We start from the raw sequence: 25,882 nt of genomic DNA, 5'->3' as shown, positions 1-25,882 counted from the left end.
GCACAGGGATGAATTTTACCCTATGCAAACAGTGAGGCATTATTGCCTCTGTTGCGCTGCCTTTTCAATGTCTGAATTGTCAAATTGCCTTCATGAGAAGGCATGGTTCTTTTACAACAAAAAGAAGGATGTATTTTTACAAGTTCACTGATGATATGAAGCTATTTTTTCTGTATGGATAAGGTGATTTCAAATTTTCTAGTGTTCTCAAGGCAGTGTTGGAGGAAAGAGTTAACCACATTTGGGTATATTTCCATCTTTTCCAATGTTGTTGATTTTTAAAATATTTTACTTTAGCTTTAAAGTATCCTGGGTTTCCAATTTTAAAATGTCATTTTATCCTTCAGTGTTATTTTAATCTCTTTTCCCTGAAATTGCTGATGTGCATTAACAGTCTTAACGGTGTGGCTTTGCCTAGGGTGGGCTCTGAATTTGATTAGGAGCCATACAAATAAACTTTTATTTCAATACCAATAAACTTGATGATGATATACAGTCAATCCCTGTGAACTGGAATCTTTGTCTTCCTTTTGTTGGGAGAGCAGTTTTATGAGGTAAAGTCATATCAGCTGAGAAACAAAGATGTCATTTATCCTGGTGATTTGGTAAGTTACCACATGGAATAGAACTGCAATTAACATAACTGGTGATTCAGAGTTTGTTTTTAATTAGGCTTCCTCCTCCTCCCACCTGCATTTTATAAATGGCAGTATAGTACTCATAGACTGTGAATACAACAGACTTTATTTAGGAAGCAAAATCTTTATCAAGGAATTTTTCCCCTAGCAAACCATAAAATACTTAGCCTCAGTGTTGCTTTTGTTTAAAAGATGTTTGGAGTGGAGGTTTTGCTTGTTAGAGCAGAGGAGGTTTAGAAAACATTTTTTGGAAGGACAGAGAAAACATCAAATGCATCTTAACATGCTCAAAGTGATTTTACCAGATGCGTCCAACATTCTTTGATCTATTCCTAATAAGGAAAGCTTGCACAGTTACAGTCCAGTTATGAGTTTGTACAGCCCTGTGGAAGAAGGTTTTGTTTTTTTTTTTAATGGGGGAGGAGAGGAGGGAGACATGCCCCTTCTTAACCACTCCTTGTACTTCTTCAAAACAATCCCATTGAAATAAGAAGCAGGGAATCCAGTTGCAATTTGTCTGCTTCTCTCCCTGTGTCACTCGCTCTCACACACACGCTCACTTCATGACATAACTCCCTGAACTTACTGAGCTTACTTTGAAGCAGTCAAATGAAAAGGTTGTTTTATTTTATTTTATTTTAATTTATTTTTGGTTTCTTAAGATTAATGATAGTAGAAGTCTCTGGAACAAAAGGTATTGTGGGAGTCATAGTTGCTCCAGCTGGACTATTTCTCAGACACTTGATACATAGTTTCAGGAAAACTGCATTATTTTTTACAAAAATTCTAAATCGAGTTCTTGTTCCAAGTGTGGTTTGATCAAATTAGAAAAGACACCGGAGAGGCAGCAGAATTTAGTTAATGGGTAAGCAAACAAAATCTGTATATATGTAGTGTGCTAGAGATAACTGTAATGGAGTGTATGCAATTTTGACTCTAACTTAACTGCATTTTAATTTTTATTTGCTGTAGCTAAATTTTAAGAAAACAAACACTTCTTGCTTAGTAAGAAAAAAATTGGCACTTAGTTTGTGCCCACCACTTAGCAGGCTCTGAAATGTATTCCCTCAACAAACTAAAGGCTTTCAAAGACCTTTTATTTTTAATGATAGTTTCATGATCTTGCATGTTTTCATAGCTAGCCTGAGAGGAGCAAAATCCATGTAATGATCGTGGCGTATGTTTCGGTTGATTTTGTTTAAATGGCTTAATCAGATGTTGAGTTGCTTTGAAATCTGTGTAAGTTCATTGTTTTTCTAAGTGTGCGTGAAGGCTGTGTAACCCCAAAATATACAATTATTAATGCATAGATTCAGTTGTGCAAAACACTATATCCTGTAAGCCTTGTGTTTTATAGACTAGCTAAACTGCCTTCACGTCTCTCTAAATTCCAGTTAGTTGCAATGATTTGTAGTGTAGAGTAAGAGCTGTTCATCTGTTGGTTCAGTCCTGGAGGAGCTTGTAACTCTAGCAATTGTTTCTGTTTTTCATAACGTTGGGAACTTATGGGCTAGTTTTCCCTCTTCCTGTCCAAAATAAATGAGCTGCTTAAAGCAAAGAATGACATTACAGCCGAGTTAGCAGGCACACAGTTTCAATTTGGGGTACCTGAGATTAGAGGGTAATTTATAAAAGATTCCTCTCTTGATACTTCCTGCTGATGTATAATGTTTTAAATTTTATTTATTTTTAATTTTTCCATATTGTTTTTATGGAACTATAACCTATTTACTGAAAAGAAAATCAAGGAACACTCTAGCGGCTTTGGTGTCAGAGCAAATATTTGTACAGTGAGCCATCAATCTAGTTTTAGCATCATATGTCCATAACTGCAAATAAGCAGGTACAATTTTGTAAACATGTTTTCACCAAGTAACATGGAAGTGGTGACCTTTCATATGTGCTGCATGATCCCCAAATGCAGGAGAAATCAGCCCAAAAGGAGCCAGCGCTAATTCAATGCATAAACGAGGGCAAACTGATAAAATGGGAGCACTTGTGAGTGCCCATCAGCCTTCACTCTATATTGCATACATTTGAGCTAGTGGCCACTGTTATGATTTTCAATATAAGTTCTGCTCTGAGAGTGAACTGTGCAGGGTTTTTTTGAGCAGCGGAATTATTAAAGCAGCTGCTTGTTGTGGTTGGGAATTGGAATACAGAAGATATCACAGTGCCAAATATTGGAATACATTGGGTCCTTGTCAAAAGTTGCAACTGACTACTCAGAGTGTTACAATTCCTCCTACTTTATAAATCAATGAGCAGGACAGGGCAGGTGGGGGGATGTGAGAAAGAGAGAGAACGCATGAGCAGCATAGGTGTGAGGACAAACATGAATGGGTGGAGCAGTTATGTAGCACATGAGTTGAAAAATTCTTCATAAGAGGTATTTATTTATTTTTCAATATATGAAGTATGCCTGTTACCAGTTCTAGGTGTCTGTGCTGTACATCTGTTGTAAAATAATGGCAACATGAGTGAATAACAACACAAACTCAAATGACTCAAAGAAAACTCCCCTTACCATAAAAACCTCCCACAAAATTCAGCACCCCCACTCCCACAATTCAGAGAAAAGCCTGATGCAATAGATAGACCTTGCAACAGGGCTGAAGGTCAGCAAAACTTAAAATCTTTCAGAGAGGAATTGCGGAGTTCAGTTGCAGCTGGAAACAAAACTGGAAACTAGTCAACTGCGGAGCAACTGATATAATATGCTCCTTGTGAGAAGTAGTGTAAGTGAGTAGCCATGTGCTGTGCAAGCTGAAGTTTCCAGTTATCCTGAAAAATGGCCACATTTACAGGGCATTGCAGAAATCCAGCCTCAATGGAATGGATAACCTGTAATGTTGGGGTATAGTAAACTGATGAAACTTTTTCCCATCCAAAAATGCTCTTTTGTTGAAACCAATGTGTTTTGTGAAACTTGCGGGTTTCAGCCAAACATGCTGTCAGGAAGGCGTCTCAGGTTGCAGATGAGAATGCAAGAGACACCAGAATAGCCTGGTTGCTAGGGTACTCACCTGAGAGGTGGGAGGTTCAAGTCTCTATTCTTCCTGAATCATAGCAGGAACCAGGGTTCCCCACATCCCAGGCAAGTGCCTGAACTACCGAGCTCTTGGGGTGGGTCTCTTGCACTTGTGCTTTTTTGCGAAAAATTTCAGAAGGTCTCATTTTTGTTGTGCCTTAGAAGAAAAACAAATTTTGGAATTCGTTTTTTTCCACCCCCCATGAAACAGAATTGTTGTTTTCCAGCCAGCCATAACATATAGATTAGTACTATAGCTTTTTCATTTGACCAACAAATTAATTTTTATTTTAAGTCCAAAGGTCTTTTCTTTAGGCAATGGCAGATTTTACATAAAGTATTGTTTTGAATCAGGGGAGCTGTCACTGATACACTACAAAGAGTGGTTTACATTGAATTACAGGCTTCAAAGGCTGCTAAAAAGTTGAGTGATCCAACATTTTATTGTAATGGATCAGGTAAGAGAAAAAGTGGACGTGAATAGTGTAGATATAATCATTTTTAATGCTATAACTCAGTTGCAGGGATTAAACTGGCAAATGCGGATTGTTTTCATTTATAAATTTATTCTGCTAAATAGAGATGCATGAACAGTGCACAGATATCCCTGTATATAAGTACACACACATTGCTAACTCATCCAATCTTATTGTGAGTCTTGTGATATTTGATGTTTTTCTTATAAAGGCCAAACAGTTGGAGTCATGAGATTACATGAGAATCTCAGCTTTCATTTTTTTTTTAAATTAAGTTTCTAATCCAGGTGATTGCAGATAAAAGTTTGAAAACAAGAACCCTTAGGCTCAAAAGCCTAAAAGTAAATAAAGAACTCGAAATGTACTAATTTTAAAATCTCATTACTTTTAAAACTTGATTTTGGCAATATTGTGCACACCCATGATAAAAGCAGGTTAGCTAGGTCCTGTTTGTATGGGTTGCCAATTCTTTCCCACTGAATATAATAGTATTGGAGATCATACTTCACCTTTCTTGCTCCAAGAAAGAGATCTTGGAGTCATTGTGGATAGTTCTCTGAAAACATCCACTCAATGTGCAGTGGCAGTCAAAAAAGTGAACAGAATGCTGGGAATAATTAAGAAAGGGATAGATAATAGGACAGAAAATATCAATATATTGCCTCTGTATAAATCCATGGTACTCCCACTTCTTGAATACTATGTGCAGACATGGTCGCCCCATCTTGAAAAAGATATATTGGAATTGGAAAAGATTCAGAAAAGGGCAACAAAAATTATTAGGGGTATGGAACAGCTTCAGTATGAGGAGAGATTAATAAGACTGGGACTTTTCAATTTGGAAGAGAGATGGCTAAGGGGAGATATGATTGAGGTCTATAAAATCATGACTGGTGTAGAGAAAGTAGATAAGGAAGTGTTGTCTACTACTTCTCATAACACAAGAACTAGGGGTCACCAAATGAAATTAAAAGGCAGCAGGTTTAAAACAAATAAAAGGAAGTATTTCTTCACACAATGCACAGTCAACCTGTGGAACTCATTGCCAGAGGATGTTGTGAAGGCCAAGACCATAACAGGGTTCAAAAAAGTACTGGATAAATTCATGGAGGATAGGTCCATCAATGGCTATTAGCCAGGACGACCTGGAATGGTGTCCCTAGCCTCTGTTTGCCAGAACCTGGGAATGAGCCACAGGGGATGGATCACTTGATGATTACTTGTTCTGTTCATTCCCTTTGGATGATGAATGGAATGAACAGAACAAGTAATTTGGGGCACCTGGCACTGGCCACTGTTGGAAGACAGGATACTGAGCTAGATGGACCCAGTAGGGCTGTTCTTATGGTGAGCCAGGACCCACAGAGGTTGAAGAGTTCACATTACTAACATTTTAAAATGGAAACATCACCACTTTTACATTTAATAAAGAACTATTACCCAATTATATGTAGACAAAAGAGTGCCATTAAAAATTCAACATTTGCCAACACCTTCTAAACAGAGGGGATCTAAGGCCATGTCTAAACTAGTGAGCGTACAGCGCGCAGCTGTATTGCTGTAAGATTGCTTATGTAGCTGCTCTGTGCCAATGGGAGAGAACTCAACCACCTCCATGAGCAGCAGTAGCTACGTCAGCGGGAGAAACTCTCCCGCTGATACAGTGCTGTCTACACTGGTGCTTCTGTCGATGTAATTACATCACTTGGGGGGGTGTTTTTTCATACCCCTGAGTGCCATGGTAATATAGACTAGCCCTAAGACACTACAGCTGTTTTCCTGTTTTAAAGATAAAGACATAACAATGGTATCTCAGATACCCCTGTTTGGAGATGATAGGTAAATACTGACTTTCATAATGGTGACCACTCTCTCTTGTTCTGAAAGTAAAGCATGTGCTTTAGTTGTATAGGACCAGATTCAAGCATAAGAAAATTGACATCAGATAATGTATCAGCTTTGATGTATTGAAAACATCAATTCCGTTGTTACAAGAGCGACTCAGATAATAATGATGAATAACCATTCATAACAGGGGGCTGTCCTACGGACAGATGAATTCTTCCATCTACTGCAATGGGCTTTCTTGGCTGAGCCAGCTTCATTGAATTTGACTCATTGTTTTGAAATTTATTATTACAAACAAATATTAGCTCTAAGAAGAGGGTCACAAATATTTGGACAGTTCAGATGGGGTCTTCAGAAGCCTTGAATGATCTTTATGCTAAGTAGTAGATACAGGTTGAATCTATTTTACATGATAAACAGTTTTGTCTGGAAATGGAAGGACCATATCAGAAGACTTCTCCCTTATGCATTTAGCCCATAATTGCCCTCTGTGATAAAAATGCTCTTACTTATAAACTTGAAGAAACAATTTGGGGCAGTCTGATGACTTCAGGAAATCATTGACAAAGGTAGTGGCAAATCACTTTCCCCACTGGGCTACTAATACTAACCTTTGGGTATGCTCCCAAATCCCTTCTTTATCCTTATACTAATGTTAGTAGGACACTTTTTTTCCTGATGACTGAAAGCCAACAACTATGATATTTATCTTCCCTGGGGCTGGATCATATCGTCTTACTTAGTGATATATTTCTGGTGTGGGTGTGAATTCATTCTCCTCTGTGGGTGATGTCAGCATTCCAGTATTCTACACATGTTGTCTTGCTATGCAGAACTTAGCAACGTGTATCCTGTGTTCATCTGATTCCAGTTGGCAGTTCAGAGCATTTAGCAAGAGAGGAAGATAACTTGTGTGTGTGTGTGTGTATTTTAAAATTGTCACATTCAAACTAATTACTGTTTGAAAACTATTGACAACTAAAATAATAGTTTGTAAAGTGTGATCTTTTGCCAAATCTAATAGATTTCCCTAGCTGAATGTACAGAATATTAGTCAGTGTATTGTGTTTAGGTAAAGTATTTATGTAGCTCTACAGGGTGAGATAAATCAATATCAACACAGAACTTCAGAATGTAATAATGTCTTAAGAACGGTATTGATTGCAAAGACTCTGACCATAATGGGAGACTCTGTACTAGGATGTTTATAACACAATGTTAAATCTTGTGGGTGAAACACTGGCTCCATTGAAATCTATAGGATTTTTGCTATTGACTTCAATGGGGTCAGGATTTCACCCTGTGTGTTGAAGTCATTAGTAAAGTCAGACTTTCGTATTGAATAATAATTAAGAGTCCCAGTGCTTAGTGTCCTGGTTTTCAGACTTTTTACCAGGTCTGTTTCTGGGCTACGTAGTAGCCCTTAGTTTCCCACACTTTATTATTATAGTGCAGTCTCAGCATTCAGAAGGGTTTCCATCATGACTTGATCTCCCGCTATGCTGGGGCCAGTTTGGCACCCTGCGCAATTGAGAGCAGCCTCAGTGCTCTAAGGTGCACCAGCTTGTAACAGCTCCTAGGGGATACCCAGAGTTCTGAGCATTCCTCCTTGACCCCTATGCAGGGGGAAGCTAAGAGAGAGTGATATAAAAAAAGAACACCACCTTTACACCACCCAGTCATTCCTGCACACTTGGAGAATCCCAAAAGGAAAAATAAGATAGCTTTGAGTACCTAGTGGGACAGAGGATTTGGTCCTTCAATGTTCATTTCGTGCTATAATGGACATTTAGTGATATTTACTCCTCCCTTTTCTTAATTCTTCATTCACTTCCTATTTTACATCTAGTATTCTCTATATTGATTTTATGTGGTAGGATTAAAGTTGTACTGGAATTAATAGCTTGTTTTTACGTATTTTTATTGGTCCATACAAATGGCAACAACTGGAAAGTGAGGAAAAGAGGGATTAGATGTTCAAACGTGAAAGCTGAGTTGGGGCGATATAAACTGTCAAAATTTAAAGTTCCTACGGTTGAGAGAGGCCTGGAAACAATTTTAGAAGGATTTGAAATAAATTACCAGTGTAAGTGAAAGGTTTACAAAGTGGCAGTTGTATACTTAGTTTCCTAAGCTTATAGAAGTAATTAAGCAAAGAAAGTTAAAACTATGTAACACTATGTCGACTAGCATGTGCCGTGTTTTCCACAGTATAATTTTTATAATGTGAAAAAATATTTAATTATTTTACAGTGAATACACTTCTAAACACTACTACGTTTGGCTAAGCATTGCTAGTTCCGGAGAAAAACCAAACCAGCATAATGGCTTTTGATCTTAAGTATCTCAAGTGGACTTGAACAAATGACTAATTAAAAGTACAGCTAATAGTAACAATCTTTGTTGTATACCCTGTAACATAAACATGGCAGGGAGTAAAGCCATTACCTATTACAAATACTGCTGTAGTATAAAATCATCATTCCAATCTTATATCAAAATTATTATTTACAGTTTCTAATATGACTAGAGGCCGTATCCTGCACTCTGTGCACACTTCAAATTCCTGGTGGTTGCACCTGCTACATGTTTTAAACCCTCAATCCGTCGCTGTAGGTAATTAGTAACCTAAATCCTGATTCTGGATCCCTTGAAAAATTTGTCAGTGAGAGTGAACAGGATCACTAGAATCCTGCAAATCTGCAGATATCCACTTTATATCTGCAGAGATCCGCATCCGCGGATGCAGCTATCCGCAGACCAGGTTTGCGGATCGTGGATAGATGTGAGTTTAAATTTTATATCTAGAGCCCTGCAAATCTGTGAATATTCACTTTACATCCACGGACCATGTTTGCAGATCTGCTGCAGATACAAATTTTTCATCCACACAGGGCTCTAAGGATCAGGACTTAGGTTATTGATTGCCTACATTGACTTGTGGGGACAGGGCCGGGGTTGTGGAGGAGAGGTTAAAAGATATAGGATAAAATTTTCAGTAGTAATGTAGGCACTCAGTCTCCTAAGTCCCATTGATTTTTCAGTTAAGTGCTTTCAGAAATTTTACCCATAATAGAAATTTGTTCAAAACATCTTTGCAAAATGGAAACTGGTTTCCTATTAAAAGGCTATGCTCGAGGTTGGGATAATATTTACAATGAACTTGGGAAGGATGGCAGATTTTCAAAAGCAGAAAGTGGAGTTAGGCACGTCTTCCTTATGCTAAGTAAGCCATCTACTCTGGTTTTTTTTATTGATTTATCTGACAAATTTCTCATTTATGAGGAGAAAATGGGTTGAATGTTGGTTGAAGGGCCAAAATGGAAAATATAATTGAAGCTGGGGACTGGTAGGAGATGTGGGAGATGGAGCTGATTAATGGGTGGAGGATTTTGAGATGGGGTTTCAGTGTGCTTAAGATTTAAAAAAATCAACAGAAAAACTTTGCAACTAACAAGATATGTCCTATCATCACCCTGATCACTTCCTTCTATGTTGTATCCTTTGGCTTTTAAGCTTGTCCTCTTCTGTATTTAGAAAATGTCTAGCACACTTTGGGCAATACTACAATTGGGCTTGTCTATGCAAGGAAAAAGTCCTCAGTACCTAGTGTGCACTAGCTACTTCACATAACTCCTAAGGGCAGGTCTACACTTGCCATTTAAAGCGGAAAAAGTCCCTTTTTTGCGCAAAAATCATGGGAGTGTCTACACTTGCCAATGACATTTTGCAGTGAAACTGAGAAGTTTCCCCACAAAAAGAAAACCACCTCCATGAGAGGCGTACAGCTCTTACTGGTGATGCTTTTGCAGTGATGTGCAAGTAAAGACATTCTTCCTGTTTATAGAGCTTTTAGCCTCCTGAGGATATCCCACAATGCCTAGGTGACCACTCTGGCCAGCAGCTCTGCTGCTCTGACGCCGGGTAAACAGACTTCCACCCCTCCCGCTGTAAAGCCCCGGGAACTTTGAAACTCCCCTTCCTGTTTTCTTGGCAAGTGCTCACTTATCTGACAAGGTGAGAGTGGCTGCTTCGTGGAGCAAACGATCCCCTGCTTGGAGTATTGCTGACCTAGTGGAGCTGATCAGCATTTGGGGAGAGGAGGCTGTGCAGGGACCCAGGATGCCCCGCGATCACCCCTCGCCCCTTCCCATAAGACCCATAGTCAAAATGGAGAGAGCTGCATGTGGGATAGGTGCCCTAGAGCGCTGCTTTCATCCGCGAGGTAAGTGCTGCTAATGTAAACGCTCTCTGACGCCTGAGGAATTAAATGAGTACAAAACCAACACTTTACTTTCACTGGTTTCCTACCACCGGTGAAACTTACACCGCAAAAACTCTGCAACTCTGTAGACATACCCTAAGAGTGCCCATTGTATGTATCAGCTTAATACACCTTGGAAATGTGCTAAGCAAAATCATCTGAGGGCACTGTCAGTGTTCAGAAGAGTGTTCACTTGGGGCATTAGTATGGAGTAGCTAGTGTGCTTTAAATTCACACTGTAGCTTACTGTGCACTAACATCTCCATGTAGACAAACACTTTATAACAAATTACGTAAAGTGTGCATGTGTGCATGCATATATGTGTGTAAGGTATATATTCAACAGCGAGTAACTGAGCTAAGTGCTTGGAAAATGCTCAGGGTAAGGGGAGAGGTATTGTCCGTAGCTGGCTGTGGTGCCTCTCCAAGGAGGCACTTCACCCAACTGGTAGAGTAGACCTTGGATCACTTCAAGTGTGCCCTCCCCATATGGATGCGAGTAAAATAGGTCGATATGTGCAGTCTGGTCTGTCCATTGCCTCTCCCCTCCATGGCCCTTGTCTGCAGCACAGGAGGTGCTTCCAGAGCTGTGCCTTGCACAGTGTGAATCCCAAGAATCTTATTCCCCTCCTTGCACAGCAGACCTGCTCTTGTTCCCCTGCCAAGATCTGTCTCTGCAGAGGCAAAAGTTGGTCCTAGGAGACCATTACATTTGATAGACTTGTAGGAAGTCTGAGAAGACAGTGGTCAATACTTCTCATTATTATTAGTAGAGCCCTGCATGGATACAAAATGTATACTTGTGGATGCGAATATCTATGGATATAAAGCGGATATCTGTGGAGTTGCAGGGATCTACCAGGAACTGCATTGGCGAAAGCAATGGCATGTCAGGCCACTGCTTACAAGAGCCAGCGCCCAGCTCAGGCAGCTCCTCTGGCATATCTGTACGACCTCCAGCCCTACCAACTGGGGTGGGCACCAAGCTCACCAGCAGCTGTCCCGGGTCGCACTAGTGTGTTCAAGCAGCTCACATAGTACCGAGGAGTCCCTTTCATGCAGCAATCTGCATCTCCTGTTCAGCAGTGTGTGAACCTCTAGCATACATTAGTGCAAAAAGCAGTAAAAAATTATCTATCTTGATTTAGTAAAGATTTTGACACAATCCCACATGACATTCTCTAAGCAAAATAGGGAAATGTAGTCTAAATGAAATTAGTATAAGATGGGTGCATAACTGGTAGAAAAATCATAATCAGAGCAGTTATTAATGGCTCGCTGTCAAACTGAGAAGACGTATCTAGTGCTGTCCTGCAAGGGTCAGTCCTGGGCCTGGTACTAGTCAATACTTTCATTAACGACTTGGATAATGGAGTGGAGAGTATGGTTATAAAATTTGTGGATGACACCTATCTGAGAGGGGTTGCAAGCACTTTGGAGACCAGGATTAGAATTGAAAACAACCTTGACAAATTGGAGAATTGGTCTGAATTCAATAAGATGAAATTCAGTAAAAACAGGTGGAAAGTACTTCACTTAAGAAGGAGAAAACAAAGGCACAACTACAAAATGGGGATTAACTGGCTAGCTGCTAATACTGCTGAATCACAAATTGAATGTGAGTCAATACGATGAAGTTGCAAAAAAGTTTAATCTCATTTTGGGCTGTATTAGCAAGAGTGATGTATATAAGATATGGAGGTAATTGTCCCGCTCTTGGTTGGCACTGGTGACGCCTCAGCTGGAGTACTGTGTCCAAATCTGGGCACCACACTAAACACACAAATTGGAGAGGTCCAGTGGAAAGAAACAAAAATGATAAAATGTTTAGAAGACCTGACCTAAGAGGAAAGGATAAAAAACTGTTTAGACTTGAGAAACGAAGAACGAGGGGGACCTCATAAGTCTTCGTATATATTAAGAGCTGTTATAAAGAAGACAGTGATCAGTTGTTCTCCATGTTCACTGAAGTTAAGGACAAGAAGCAATAGACATAATCTGCAGAAGGGAGATTTATGTTAGATATTAGTAAAATCTTAAGGGTATTTACGCTTTGGAATATGCTTCCAAGGGAGATTGTTGAATCTCCATCCTGACAGCTGTGGTCTAGGTGTACTTGGTTCTGCCTCAGCGCAGGGGGTCAGACTTGATGACTTGTTAAGGTCTCTTCCAGCTCTACATTTCCATAATTCTATGATATATAATCTGTATACGTGCAGTGTAATTTATGTGAATATATTACAAGGTGTGTATTTAGCATATGGTTGAGCTTGTGGTTTCCCCTGTATCCAGGTTGCCTAACACTTTCCATTATAAAAGATTATTGTAAAGAAGTGCTTTTTGATAAGCTCTGACATATTATGTAATTTTTATGCACCATGAATGCACATTTAATGCAAAGCAGATAAACTTTATAAGTACCAGCATGCTGTGTGTATGTGTGTAATAGGTGGTGTTTGGTAGCACCGTCTGTTATTGAAGTTGCTCAACACTTCCTATTATAAGGCCCTATTTTTAGTTGCTTATAACTTCACTTTAATCTCTGTCTAAGATGCCCATCTGTAAAATGCGAGTAATAGTATTCCATCACCTCACAGGGATGTTATGGAGATACATTAATTAATGTTGTGAACAACTCAAAAGCTATAGTTTTGAGCATTCTAGACAAGCTGGTGAGGAAATAAATGATTCTGTCTTCAAAACAGAGTTTGCAGTGTGCAGTAAATAAGGCATTGGACCTCACTTTGAACAAAGGGGAGAAAATCAAATAATGAACAGCTGCTCATTCAGTGAGTACTGTCTATCTTGTGCGCTGAATGAGTCAGGGCTCCTAAGGAAATGAGAGTTTGTGATGAAAAAAAAGTCTCATAATGCGTACAGACAAGGGGGATGTTATATGGTTGCACGAGCTACTTTAATTATGGCATTTCTAACTTCTGGGTGCTTGACTCTGCAATCGTAATGTTCTTTTCATGTAGTTTTCTGTATGTAATATATATGTGTATCTCACTAACACAGTGCAGAACATATACTGTATACTTTACTGTATATTTTACATAAGGGACTTGATCCAATGTCTACTGAATTCACTGAGGATCCTTTAGGTCTTTTACATGTCAAGTCTCACTCATTAGCATGCTATCTCACTCTCACACACATTCCTAAGCTTATCTCACTCACTTTGAGTAAATATATAAAGATTTAAACTATTTTTACTCAGGCACTGCTAGAGACCACAATACGTCCGGGACCTCAGGCATGAGTCATGGATTAAAAACCTGGACTATTGGGTGTCGCCAAGGACCAAAGATGAGAGTCCCTCTCTTAAGCAATGACCTAACACACAACCTGGAAAGTCTTACTCTTTGGCCTTGAATCTCACTTTTAAGGACAGCCAAGTGGATGAATCCTAGGTGACTCATTAACAAATGAAGGAGAAGAAAGGATGGTGATGCTTACGTTCATGTTAAAAATGGGCAAAATATCTTATGATGACAATAAAATTGTGTAATGACAGATCTATTTTCAGCGTATTGTGACAAGATATGGTTGCGTAGTATCTTTTGTTTTACATGTCAGCTGGTGTAGCTCCTTTGTCTCCAATTTGATGTACTTCAAATTATGCCTGCTAAGATTTAGAGACTATAAAACCAGAAATTACCATTGTGATTATCTAGTCTCAGCTCAAGCAACTGGACCATTATTTTTAATTTGGTCAGAATTTGTTCAAGAACCAAAGGAATTCTTTCTGTCCCAATGCCACAAAAATGTCCACTTAGACTTTGCTTCCATTGTGAAATGTTAGTTTGAATTTCATGGCTAACCCTGAAGCAAATATGTATATTTCACTATTACTAATTGACAGAAAAAATTACTTACCTCATCAGAATGAAATATTGACCTACAGAGTAAGATTTTATATTCCTCTCCAAAGCTGGGAGACTGAATAGCTAAATCTGTTGATTAGATTTCCTAACTCAGTGGGTATTTATTGAATATATAGCATCTCATGTTGTATATTATATTTATTTTAACACATGTTGATTAGGACTGTTTAGACAAATGTTTAGGAACTTGTCATTCAATTAGGATAAATCTAGGCATGACATACATGAGGAGGAGAGGGGATACATAGGGAAGAGGTGGGGTTTTGTTGAGGTGGCTCTTCAGACCCACATAAAGGGATCAGCACTTATGGAAAATAAACTGTGTACTGTAAAGAGTCCAGTAAAATCTCTGTATGTTAAATTGATTATACAGGAAAAATGGTGTGAAACTGAGTATACAAAAAATGCTGTCAAATGCACAAAGAAACAAAACTTGGGAAGATCAGCCTTCCCCCCTCCTACACCCCTGGTTCTTTAGGAATCCTAATGTTTTTGCAACAATAATAGGTAAATGTTTTCAGGGTAGAAATTATGCGGTGGGTTTTTGTTTTGTTTTGGGTTTTTTATAGGGCTGTTGATTAATTGCAGTTAACTCACACAATTAACTTAAAAAATTAATCACGATTAATTGCAGTTTTAATCACACTGTTAAAATACCAATTTAAATTTATTAAATATTTTGGATGATTTTCTAAATTTTCATATATATTGTATTCTGTGTTGTAATTGAAATCAAAGTGTATATTATTTTTTATTATAAATATTTGCACTGTAAAAAGATAAAAAAAACAGTATTTTTCAATTCACCTCATGCAAGTACTGTAGTGCAATCTCTTTATCGTGAAAGTGTAGCTTACAAATGTAGATTTTTTTTTGTTACATAACTGCACTCAAAAACAAAACATGTAAAACTTCAGAGCCTACAAGTCCATCCAGTCCTACTTCTTGTTCAGCCAATCGCTAAGACAAACAAGTTTGTTTCAATTTACTGGAGATAATGCTGCCCTCTTCTAATTTACAATGTCACCAGAAAGTGAGAAGCATGTTCCCTGGAAGGTGGTTGAAGCATGAAGGGACATATGAATCTTTAGTGCATCTGGCACTTAAATACCTTGCCACGCCGCTACAACAGTGCCATGAGAACGCCTGTACTCACTTTCAGGGGACACGGTAAACAACAAGTGGGCAGCATTATCTCTGCAAATGTAAACAAGGTTGTTTGTCTGAGCGACTGGCTGAACAAGAAGTAGGAGTGAGTGGACTTGCAGGCTCTAAATTTTACATGGTTTTATTTTTGAAATGCAGTTTTTTTGGTGCATAATTCTACATTTGTAAGTTCAACTTTCATGATAAAGAGATTGCACTACAGTACTTGTATTAGGTGAATTGAAAAACACTATTTCTTTTGTTTTTTTACAGTGCAAATACTTGTAAAAAAAAATAACTGTAAAGTGACCACTGTACACTTTGTATTCTGTATTGTAGTTTAAATCAATATATTTGAAAACATAGAAAACATCCAAAAATATTTAAATAAATGGTATTCTGTTATTGTTTAACAGTGCGATTAATCATGATTAATTTTTTTAATTGCTTTACAGCCCTAGTTTTTTGCATAGATTAATTGATTCTGTGAAAACAAAGATGACATTTCAAAGATCAGGACTGTCCAAGAAGAGAATTTTTAAGGAAAGGGACCTGTGTTGTTTTGCTTACCAATGAAAGAGAAGGGTATGTTTGTTTAAACTGTGCATATGATGCTTCATGTTTTTCCACTTGATTTCCTGTAGGGTGACTTCACGTGGAACAGCATGTCAGGGCGCAGTGTTCGGCTGAAGTCAGTTCCCGTTCAAAGCCTTTCAGAGTTGGAGCGTGCCCGACTACAGGAAGTGGCCTTTTATCAGTTGCAGCAGGACTGTGACCTAGGTTGTCAGATTACTATTCCCAAAGGTAAGGCTCCATCAATCATTTCTATTTAGAATGGTGAAAGTTTAAACGTCTGTTTGGTAAACCACAAACTACATGTCACAGTAACATGGGAAGAAAAATATAGTATGTTGGTCACTGCTTGGCATGATCATATATTACGTTTTTCCTTGATCATCATAACCTTGTTGTAAATTATCAAGATTTTCAAAGTAACTAGTGATTTTGAGTGCCTCAGTTTATGGATATCCAACTGAGAGACCTAAAAAGATCCTGGTTTTCAGAATTATAGGACTGGAAGGGACCTTGAGGGGTCATCGAGTCCAGTCCCGTGCACTCATGGCAGGACTAGACCATCTAGAGTCTGACCATCCCTGACAAGTGTTTGTGTAACCTGCTCTTAAAAATCTCCAACGATGGAGATTCCACAATCTCCTTAGGCAATTTATTCCAGTGCTTTACTGCCCTGACAGGAAGTTTTTCCTAATGTCCAACCTAAACCTCCCTTGCTGCATTTCATGCCCATTGCTTCTTGTACTATCCTCAGAGGTTAAGAAGAACAATTTTTATCCCTCCTCCTTGTAACAACCTTTTATATACTTGAAAACTGTTATGTCCCCTCTCAGTCTTCTCTTTTCCTGACTAAACAAACCCATTTTTTTCAATCTTCCCTTATAGGTCATGTTTTCTAGATCTTTAATAATTTTTGTTGGTCTTCTCTGGACTTTCTCCAATTTGTCCACGTCTTTTCTGAAATATGGCACCCAGAACTGAACATAATACTCCAGTTGAGGCCTAATCAGCACAGAGTAGAGTGGAAGAATTACTTCTCGTGTCTCACTTACAATACTCCTGCTAATACATCCCAGAATTATGTTTTCTTTTTTGCAACTGTGTTACACTGTTGACTCATATTTAGCTTGTGGTCCACTATGAGCCCCAGATCCCTTTCTGCAATACTCCTTCCTAGGCAGTCATTTCCCATATTGTATGTGTGCAGCTGATTGTTCCTTTCTAAGTGGAGTACTTTGCATTTGTCCTTATTGAATTTCATCCTGTTTACTTCAGACCATTTCTCCAGTTTGTCCAGATCATTATAATCGTCTCCTCCAAAGCACTTGCAACCCCTCCCAGCTTGGTATCGTCCGCAAACTTTATAAGTGTACTCTCTATTCCATTATCTAAATCACTGATGAAGATATTGAACAGAACCAGACCCAGAACTGATCCCTGCGAGACCCCACTCATTATGCCCTTCCAGCATGACTGTGAACCACTGATAACTACTCTTTGGGAACAGTGTTCCAACTAGTTATGCACCCACCAGCTCCATCTAGGTTTTATTTCCCTAATTTGTTTATCAAGTATCAGAGGGGTAGCCGTGTTCGTCTGTATCCACAAAAACAATGAGGAGTCTGGTGGCACCCACCGAGCCCTACTACCCCTTCACTAAGCCCCAACCAGCTGCACCTGGATCCCCACCTCACTGAGCCCCACTCCCACAGCAATTAGACTCCCTCAGTAAACCCCCCACACCCAGACCTACCCGGCCGAGCTCTGTCCCCCCCCCACAGACCTCCTCTCCCTATGACCTCCAACCACCTTCACCTGGAGCCCCCTGCAAAGTCCCATTACCATTACACCCAGAACACCCCCCCCAAAAAAAAAAAAACAAAAAAACCCCCTGTCCATCCAGATCCTCCCACTGGGCCGCCCGCACCAGAGTGCCCCACACAGAACCCTCTCAACCCATACCTGGATCCTCCCACACTAAGCCCCTCCACACTTGGATCCTGCCGGGCTGAGCCTGCCTGCCCACACTGGTGCACCTGGCACAGAGGGGCAGGGCCCTAGGATGTTTCTGGGGCAGGCCCAATCCTTGCACTGTGTCAGGGTTGGGTGCAGCCCCACCGCTGAGTCTGTGACCCTCGGGGAGCTGCAGAGTGATCTCCCACCTCTGTGCAGCCAGTGGCCTGTGCTCCCCAGTGCCATGCTGGAGTCTCCACATTTATTTGACAGATAAAATTTGCCAAATTTTAAAATATTTTGTGCAGAATTTTACATTTTTTGGCACAGACTTCTTAATTTTTTGGTGCAGAATGCCCTCAGGGGTAACCCCCATCAGCTCCATCATCCGCTGGCTGCAGCACAGGGATGGAGCAAGTGGGCAAACACGCAGGTGCTGGTGAGGTGGCAGGAAGCTTGTGGGCGACTGGTGATTTGGGGGGAGCTGGGCCACCTGGCCTATCAGGGAAGCAGTGCTGCCAAGTGCCTTTTGGCCAGTCTGCCTGCCCTGCCGCAGGGCCTCAGAGCCTGGCTGGGAGGGGTGACAGAGCCAGGCTCTGACTCCCTGCCCTGGGGAGGGGGAGAGGCCTGCTGGGAGGTGCAGACTGGCAGGCTGCACCAACCACTTTGCCACCATGACAGGGAGCAACACTTCCCCCTACCTCAAGAGTGAGGCCGCACGTACTCCCACCAGCACCCCTCCAGTACCACCTCCCAGGACACACACACACCCTTCCAACGCCCACCAACTGCCCCCTCCCAGTACAAACACACCTCTCCTGCATCCCCCAAATACCCTTCCCAGTACATGCACACCCCTCCAGCACCACCCAAATATCCCCTCCAGCACCCCCATCCCCCATCTCCCTTTCAGCTCTTCCCCTCCTCCCCAACTCTCCCCCCAGCCGACAGTGTCCTTTATTGGGGAACTTTAAACATAGTAACCCTCAGTTGCATGGGGGGTAATGTGCCTATAATTATTTTATTTGATAAAATCAAAATTAATACTTTTTGGAAACTCAAAACAAATGCAAAGCTTAAACAGTTGTAGGAAAGTGTTTTAATACTAATATTTCCATCTATTTGATGGTTTATATATGTTCTTTCTCAAAGTCTCAGATGTAATTTATTACATCTTTCTTGGAGGTTATTTTTAGGTTATACAGTGGTTTGATTTTATTTTTCATTTAATGCACTAAAAATATAAGCAATAGGCCCTGGGTACATTACACAGCATTGTGTAATGTGTTTGTTGAACAGGGGCACTTGCAGGTTGAAAAATGTTTCTTTGGAGTCTGGACCTTGACTGTACCTTGTCTAAGAAATTTGGACTTTGACAAAAAATAATTGGCTATTCCTGCAGTAGATCATCTCTATTCAGCAATGCACTTAACACGTGGTAAAAGTTAAACCTGTCCATAAGTGCTTTGGTGAATAGGGAGGGGCTTGAACATGTGATTAACTGTTTTCCTAAACTGGGGCCTTACAGATACCTGAGATGTGAGGGGCAGTGAAGGACCTCCATGGTCTGATTGCCACAGTGGGGAGCAATGACCCTCCATGTCCTGTATGCTGAGGGAGAAGGGATGCAATGGGGGGCTGAGGGGGGAGGGGAAAAAAGACAAGCATAAATCACTTTAAAGTGCATGAGTGTGAAAGGTATCTTGAATGGTCTTAAAGTAACCATCATTGGTGCACAGTAATCAACAATTGATGTGAAAAGGAAAATGCAAAAACAAGAAGCAGCCAATGTGGCTTCATGTGACATTGGCCAAATGTGAAGTTAAAAAAACCAAACAAACAGTTGTGCAAATAGAGAAGAGAGAGGGAGCAAGAATATACAAAGACCGTTCAGGCTTGCAGACTAAAGAGTACATCAAGACAGCAACATGATTAAATGATAGTCAAGTGGATTAAGGAGAATAAAAAGGACTTTTATAAATATCAGTGGGAATGAAAACACTGGAGTATGTTATTGTAGATGGTAAATTCCTTGGTGGCAGTGACTGTGTAGTCCTTGCACAAAGGGGCTCCAAACTTAAAGGGGAATCTGGGAGCTAAAGCAATAGAGATAACGTAATAATTAATGGAGAGAAAGCAAGACAATTAATACATTAAGAAGATGAAATTGATGCTAATTCTAAAAACTATCTGTGTATTTATAAAGCACCCATCAGTGTGCAATCTGAGCACAAATGGCTAAGCTATTGAAATACTTTTTGTAATTGGTCTTTAACAAGATAAGTAAGGAGGAAATATATAGAGAATTAGGAACCAATGAAGCTTGTATAAATACAGCTGCTGGAAAATCCTTAGCTGAGAGAATCCTGGAAAATGGAATACTGTGTGCATACTAGCAAATCTGAATGATGTGCATTCTGAGGCATTATGGAAATTGTTTGTTTAATGTATTAAATGTATTTTTTGTGAAAAGTCATGGAGAATTGGGAGATTCCTACCAGAGGAATGGAAAAAAATTACATGTAGTCACAATGTTCAAAACTGAAGAGAATGGGATTTAGCTGAATTTTAGTAAAACATTTGAAAGTCACATAAAAATCACATAAAGAATTCCATTTGGCTTGGATGTGTGCATTGTCACATGGATTGAATGCCAGCTGAAGGCCTGTAAATGAAGGCTTATGCTATATGGCAATATATTGAGTTGGGGGAAGGGTCGAATTGGAGACTAGTAGGTTCAGGCCTTAGGTTTTTTTGTTTTTATTTTTATATGCACCGCTCAGGGCCAGGCATAAACTTGTCATCTTTGGGTCTGGTCCAGTGCCTATTGCAGTCAGTGAGGGTCTTTTCCATTGACTTCAATGGCATTGGATCCGGCTTTTTTTTGGAGAAATGGTCATGTGCAAATGGCATAGTATCAAAAATATTTTATCTTATACTTTTTTCCTCTATGCCATTGATTCTCCCCTAAACTAAATCTATGACATCACAAATAGGAAGTGTTTTGTTTATAGTCTACAAACAATACTGTGGTATGAAAAATAGTTGATGTTTTCACAGAATTGTGTGCAGAGTCAGATGAATAAGTCCCTTTCCTGCCCCAAAATTGCTCAATTATATTTCTTATTGGTAATGTGGCTGCATGCCACAATCACATAGACAACATAACAGCACAGTAAACAGCTTGCTGCAAATTAGGCAAACAGTGTTATTACCATGATGACAATCCACCTGATTGAAATGAATGGCAGGAAGCAGAAGCCAGATAAATTCAAAATTAGAAATAAGGCATACATTTTTAATAGTAACAGTATGGTGATTAATCATTGGAACAAACTATCAAGGGAAGTGGTAGATTCTGCATCTTTTGATGTCAACTGCATGCCTTTCTGGAAGATATTCTTTAGTCAAACAGAACTAAGTGATCTCAGTACATGAGTGTCTTGGTGAAATTTAATGTCCTGTGTTAACTAGGTGGTCAGACTAGACAATTTAATGGTCTTGTCTTATTTAAATTCTGTGAATCTAGGAGTCTTGATGGCAGCCTGGACTGACTTCTCCCAATCATTGTCTTCAAATTACTGTGCAAACTAGATGGATCTGGAGGTTCTTGCCCATGAGGGGTTGGATAGAGTGCCAGTGGGAGGAAATAGAGGTTGTGTCCACAATTGAGTGCAGAGGAAGTTAGGGTAATAGCAGAGGGAACTTTCCATTTGAAGAGCAGAGAGGAATTTGCAGCTGCTCAAGGGAGTGCTGCAAAGAGGGATGACACATCCAGATCTCCCCGGGGACAGCTTAAGCGACTATCAGCACAGATCTCTTCAGCAGCATGAAACGGCTTGCACTCTTCCACGCCACACAGCACTGGAACATGATCAATAAGCGTCACACTAGTATTTCAACCCATCCCTGGTAGGCAGACCACTGGCTTTGTGACAGTCAGAGCAGAAAGGCTGAGAATTGAATGAGCACGAAGAGCACATGGCTTTGTCACTTGTAAAGGTGGCCCTTCTGTGTGGGGACTTAGCTGTATGAGCAGACCAGGGTGGAGACATTTATACTGCTTTTGTCCATGCTTTACAGTTCTGTTTGGCACATTTCACAAGCTGAAAACTCACTTGAGAATAAAACAACAATGAACACAAAAGCTAATGGCTTTTTGTATATTGGTTTCATTTATGATTAGTTTTGACAGTTTGAAGCAGCCTCTGATTATTGCATTGGGACTGAAAAATAAGTTCTCTTTTTATATATGCCTAGAGAGTGGTTGTTGCTTTAAATCTGCAGCTGAACGTGCAGGTAATACGATGTGCTTTCATAGCAGCACAGCTGAAATGACCTTGCTGAAAGTCTAGGACAATGCCTTTGTCCTAGAAATCTGTAGGTTGATAGTAAAATATAAGCAGATAGGCTCATTATTCTTCTGTGCTCTAAATGAATGTAAAGCTTTATATTGTTATAGGCAATTTTTTTTCTGATTATTATTATTTATATTGTAGTAGCACATTGGAGACCCAATGATGGATGAAGGCCCCATTGTGCTACGCACTGTACAAATAAATTACGAAAAAGATGGTCCCAACACCAAACACTTTACAACCTAAATATAAGAGACAACAGATAGACACAGCCACACAGATGGGAGAGTACAAGAAAATAATACCAACTAGCACAATAGCCGGTGGCTTTTGTCAAGGTTTTTGTAAGCGTCACAGGAAGGGAGAGTTTAAGGTGGGTGGTGGTTTTATGGATGTTTATGGGAGTCCCATTCAGTATGGAAATACAATCCCTTAAGTAAAATGTTTTTTGGGTTTTTTTTTAAAACATATCAGGTTTATTTGAAAAGCACATAGAGTTAGTTTTGTAATAACTTGTTTGAAATAGATCTGTTTTAGAGGAAACTCATATTCCAGTGAGGTTAGGATTGGGAATGGGAAATGCCCCCTGGACCCTTGTGCACAGTTGTCAGTGAAAAGAGTTGTTCACTAAGTGGCTTAGTCTGTAGCTAGGTAAACCCTCAGGTTTCCATAGCAACTAACCACAGGGGCGTGTGTGCTCCTGGCATCCCCAGAGCCACTGAGGTAACATCAGCCTGCTAGATGGGTATAGGCCTCCTGTTGCCCAAAAGGCATGGGCAGCCAGAGACCTGGCCACTGGGGGAGGTTAGACCTTGGCTCCTCCCCTCCTGCCCAAAGCCCCGCCCCTCCCCCCTTCTGCCCTCTCCCCCACAGGAGCCCAGAGCCATGTTTCCCCGCCCTTCCCCCCCCCCCCCCCCCAGCAGCGGATGGCTGGGCAGGGGCCGGGTGGCCGGGCGGCGCAACAGCAGCGCCCCCAGCCCCGGAGCGCCGGGGCACGGTCCGAGGGCTGGGTGGGCAGTGTGGCCCCAGCGTCAGCCTGCCCGAGTCCCCACAGCAGGCCGGCCAGCCCCAGCCCCAGCCCGCCTGGGCCAGGGCAGAGCACTGGGAACTGCAGGAGGGAGCCTGGGGGTGGAGCATGAGTGGGGCCAAGCCAGGCTGCTTGAGGAGGCACAGCCTCCCTCAGCCTATCGTATCTGCCACCCAGGACAAAAGTCATCCATGCCCAGCTGATGAACCTTGGAGGTCAGAGAAGAGAAGGCCCCAAAACATATAGAACGAGGGTGACCAGATGTCCCATTTGTAAAGGAACAGTCCCGTATTTAAGTCCTCCTGCAGGTGTCCCAACTTTTTCTTAAAAACAGGCAAATTGTCCCGTATATTCTGCCTCAGCCACATCAGTATCGGCGGGTCCTGCTGCTGGCCTGATCCCTGCTCGCCAGCTGCCCACCCATCAGTGGGGAGTGGAGGGGTCCTTTGTCGACAATTGGGGTGGGTGTGCAAGACTGGTCAGCAGGGCCCTGCCTCCCATTCCGTTTCTGGCTGGCGCTGGCTGCGAGCTGGTTACACGTCACTCCTCCATATACCCCCCACGGGGAGCATCCGACTCCCACAGCTGTGTGGAGAACCAGCCCCTGGTCGGAGCAATCAGCTCACCAGCAGCCTGGCCGGCAGGCTCCTTCCTTCCCTCACCACCTCTGGCTGGGCTCGCGCCCCAGGAAAGCCCAAGACCCTCCGGCCGGGGGCTGCTGACCAGGAGGAGCTGAGTCCTGCATGTGCCAAAGTCCCGCACAGCACTGGCACAGGGAAGCTTCTCCACCCCTCAGCTAAACTCTGGAATGGCAGGGCCAAAGTGATTCCCAACCTGTTCAAGCCCTGAACTACAGGCTCCACAGTAGCCCCTAGGGCAGGGGCCTAGCCTAGCACCCTCTTCACCTGCCCCCCCCCCTGCCCTGGGTCCTGCCCCCAGGGAGCATGGGGCTGCTCTGGCCCCTGGGCATCCTCCCCTGTTGAGCCTCCTCTCTGGCCAGGCTCTGAGGCTGCTGAAACTCCCACAGTCAGGTGTCCTGGTGCACAATGCATCCTTAGGGCTTAACCCCTTCCTGTCCACACTGTAGCAGTGGGATGGAAGGTGGCTGGGTTATGTTGGTGGCCAGCGGTAGCCTGGACGTGTTAGCTGCCTTTGACACTACGCGGGCAGGAAAGGACAAGCTGCTTCCAGCCACGAGGGCAGTAGAGAAGAAGAGATGAACTCTGCAAAGACACAGGCCAGGTCATCCCTTCCCCCTTCTCCCCCCGCTGCGGGAAGCAGGTCCCGTCCCTTCCCTCCCACACAGTGCCAAAAGGCTGCTGCTGGCCACATTCTGGTGTGAACCCTGGCAGAAATCTGGGGAGGAGGGGCATGTGACCCTGCGTGGGTCCCCCCTCCCACATGTTGCCTTGGGAAGACGTGGTGCCAGGTACCAGGAGAGGCGGGTCTGTCCCGGGGCCCAGCCAGGCATGGAGGGCGGAGAGCGCTGGGCAGTGAAGGTTGGCTCGGTCAGTCACCTCCCCCCTCGTGTGAGAGAGGTGTACAGGAGTGTGTGTGTGACCTTTCCCAGTGTGTGTGGGAGGGTAGGGGTGTGTGTGTCACCCCTCCCTGTGTGAACCCTAAAGCCTTAAAGATAAGAAGGTAAATAAAAAGAATCCAACTATGCAGTATTTCTTTTTAACGGGCTCAGTCAACTTGATGTTAATTTGAACATTTGTACTGCATAGTTCTGATTGATTGCCTTTGAACTCACTTAAATATGAGTAATTTTACCAGGTGTCCTGTATTCAGCATAGGGAAATATGGTCACCCGTATGGAATCAATTTGCAGCCGTCTAAGCAAAACCCCTAGAAGATTTTTAAGGTAGTGAAGGTTTCCAGGGCTAGTGGGTAAGGAGGATCCTGGAGTCTAGGATAGGGAGAAAGAGTCCCCAATAGGAGTTTGAGGGAAGTGAATGCATAACCCAGCTATTGACCCCTGATTTTTTCCGATTGTTTGGAAACGTACATTTACCTTGAACAGTCCAAAATTTGGATCAGCTACAGAAATGTATTTTTTGGGTGGCACAGTTTTCATTAATCTTGTGTCCGTGTTTTCATTAAACACCTTCTTTTAAAATGCAGAGGCATTTATAAAATGCATTCTGGCACAAAACACCTGGAACACAGGATAGCTACCTGAGAACAATTTTGTTTTTGTGCACTATGTGGTATTTTAAAGGACTAGATTCACTCAGTTTAGAGGTTATAAAAATAAAAGACCTTCAGAAGATTAGTATTTCAAATGCATTATTATTTATTATTATTAACAACCCAATATCATTCTAAGATTACAAGCCAACAAAAATTATTATGATTATATAATTATGTGGAGATTTCCTTTTTACAAGGGAAGCATTACAGCAAATGTTTTGGGCCCAGTCTTCAAACAAATCAAGTATTTAGGTGTTTAATTCCACCTGTTGCACATGTAAGGACCAATCTGATTACTCAAATATGAGATTGGTACACCCAATTTTTAATTTTGAGCCCTGTATGGTAGCCCAATATTTAGATTTTTCTATACCTGGGTGCAACAGGTTGGGTTAAGACCAGAATGTCAGTCTCAGCAATGAATATTCTTGCTTCTGTTGGCTTGTGTCAGAACCTTCATGTTATGTTTATGTTTTAACATGCACTGC

General features: G+C 41.4%; 1 protein-coding gene across 3 annotated transcripts in view; it reads left to right on the top strand.

Moving 5' to 3' along the window:
• Window positions 1–25,882, top strand: part of ARHGAP6 (Rho GTPase activating protein 6) — a 499,309-nt gene that overhangs the window by 379,599 nt on the left and 93,828 nt on the right. For 2 of the 3 annotated variants that reach the window (XM_048860647.2, XM_048860656.2), the window contains exon 2: window positions 15,935–16,094. In XM_048860647.2, coding sequence (XP_048716604.2) covers window positions 15,935–16,094 — 160 coding nt within the window. Of the gene's footprint in view, window positions 1–1,161; window positions 1,504–15,934; window positions 16,095–25,882 lie in introns of those variants that run through there. The other variant, XM_048860663.2, reaches the window with a different exon arrangement.

This window comes from Caretta caretta, chromosome 1 (assembly GCF_965140235.1).
Source record: "Caretta caretta isolate rCarCar2 chromosome 1, rCarCar1.hap1, whole genome shotgun sequence".
NCBI classification, from domain to species: domain Eukaryota; kingdom Metazoa; phylum Chordata; order Testudines; family Cheloniidae; genus Caretta; species Caretta caretta.
The sequence above is the reverse complement of the archived record's forward strand: the minus strand, read 5'-3'. Positions and strand labels throughout refer to the sequence as shown.